We start from the raw sequence: 2,286 nt of genomic DNA on the forward strand, positions 1-2,286 counted from the left end.
CCTTTAGCCCCTTTAAAGAACCCCTCAAGTTGACCATTTATCATTACTGAATAATATGGAGTCCTCACACATAACATAATCCAGTGAATAAACTTAGGAGGAAATTTTAACCCTATCAATATCTCTTCAATACAGTCCCATTGAATATAGTCGTATGCCTTCCTGAGGTCTATCTTTATAGCACAATCACCTCTCCCCTTTACTCTATGTTAATTAAACACAAGCTCATGTGCCGTAAGAATGTTATCCCCAATTTTCGTACCTGGGATAAAAGCAGATTGAGATTTATCAACTAAATAGCTAAGACACTTTCTTAGTCTAGCAGCTATAATCTTAGTGATGCACTTGTATATTACATTACAACAGGATATAGGTCTAAACTCCCTCAGCTTCTCTGCGTTTACTACTTTAGGAATGATAGTAATTACAGTAGCATAAATTTGCTTTAACAGCCTAACATTCTCAAAGAAGTCCTTAACAGCCTTACATACATCATTTCCAACAATTCCCCAAGCTCTTTTAAAAAAGAGACTCCCATAGCCATCAGGCCCTGGAGCCTTATCACTCCCAATATCAAACATGGCATTCTTTATCTCCATATCAGAAACATCATCATTTAAAGCACTACTATCATTAGCATCCACTACCATCCCCTGGCTAAACACACCATAATCAATACTAGCTATTCTATGGATGTTTCCCTAATAATTCTGTGTAATAGCACATAATTTTATTTCTAATCATCTCGTGATCTCTAATAATAACTCCATCAACATTTAGTTGAGTTATTATATTCATGGACTGTCTCTTCATTAAAGATCTATGAAAGAATTTAGTATTTAGGTCTCCTAATTCAATCCACTGGGCTCTAGATTTTTGTCTATATATATTCTCCTCCCATCTAAGAAATTCTTTATACTTATTCCCCATCTCGTTTTTAACTCTAAACAGCTCACTATTCATCACATCATGGCTTAACTGATTTTGGATCTCATCCAGTTGTTCCTTCATATCCTCCACTTGGCTGGATATATTGCTAAAACATTTTCTATTCAGTTTCCTGAGTTCTCTCTTTAATCTCTTCAACTTTATTACCACCTTAAACATTTGATGGCCTTCTACAGATTCAGCCAAGCTATCTCCCACAATGATCATAAACTCATTACTTTCAGCCCATACATTGAAGAATCGAAGTGGTTTATGACTAACATTAATTGGCTCAATAAATTGGATGATTAAGGGTGAATGATCATAAATACCTGAATTCAACACTCTTGCTTTAGCCTCAAAAGAATTCAGCCAAGCCTCTGAAATTAGTATCTTGTGCAACCTTCTCCAAACTCTGCTGTCTCCATCTTGGTTATTATTCCAAGTAAATTCATGACAAGTCCACTTCATCTCAATTAGATTATCTTGTTCAATGCACTCTTTGAACTGTTCACAGTCAATTTGCACTGCTTCTAGACCCCCTCTTCTTTCACTATTATTAAGAATAGCATTGAAATCACCTAGCACAGTCCAAGGAAGCTGAACCTCAACAGCAATCTGGCTAATAGTTCTCCACAAACTAGTTCTTCCCATTGTATCATTTGCCCCATATATAAAAGAGCATAAGAATTTTTTATCTCCCCAACTGACTTCACAGTGAATCACCTGATCAGTCACTACAATCTTCTTAACATTCATTTTATCCTCCTTGTAAATTACCCAAATCCTTCCTAACTCACAATACTCGTTATTATTGATCAAGCACCATCCATTCAATCTAAGTTTCCCCCAAACTTTATCCACATTACATCCTCTCACTCTAGTCTCCACTATAGCAAACAGAGATAAATGGTAATTTTCAACCCATTTCGTAATCTCTGTCTGCTTAATAGGGTCATTAAGACCCATAATGTTCCAAACCCCAATCATTTTCCCCTCTTTGGGGTTATGATCTTCCTGTTTCTCTTATCCCCCAATGACTCCAATTTTGGCACCACTACTGCTTTCCATCATTATTCCACCACTGCTGCTCTCATTTCTGGCTGCATTAAGATTCACTTGCTAGCCAATTACTTTTTCCTTTCCCTTAACTGTTGTTTTCTGTATAATCTCCTTCTGAGGTTCTGACTTTTGTTCCATCACCTTTTCTTTTGCTAAATCATTATTCTGCTTATCCTTTTCCCCCGTCTGCTGATTAGTTTGTTTTTCAATGAATTTGCTACTTTCTCCCTTGTCCTCCATAGTCTTCTGTATCCAAGTTTTCTTTTCTTGTACATTTTTCTTACAGTATTCTGCAGT

The 2,286-nt window shown here is 36.4% G+C and overlaps 1 protein-coding gene across 1 annotated transcript; it reads right to left on the bottom strand.

The window, feature by feature from the left end:
- Positions 1-687: 687 nt before the first annotated feature.
- LOC126681599 (uncharacterized) lies at positions 688-1,896 on the bottom strand. Its single transcript, XM_050377145.1, has one exon. The coding sequence runs from the start codon at positions 1,894-1,896 to the stop codon at positions 688-690; it is 1,209 nt and encodes a 402-aa protein (XP_050233102.1).
- Positions 1,897-2,286: the final 390 nt, after the last annotated feature.

The sequence above is a fragment of the Mercurialis annua genome, linkage group LG5 (assembly GCF_937616625.2).
Source record: "Mercurialis annua linkage group LG5, ddMerAnnu1.2, whole genome shotgun sequence".
NCBI classification, from domain to species: domain Eukaryota; kingdom Viridiplantae; phylum Streptophyta; class Magnoliopsida; order Malpighiales; family Euphorbiaceae; genus Mercurialis; species Mercurialis annua.

Excerpts from the sequence above, each read along its gene's own strand:
- LOC126681599 (XM_050377145.1), bottom strand. The coding sequence starts at position 1,896 with ATGGGTCTTAATGACCCTATTAAGCAGACAGAGATTACGAAATGGGTT.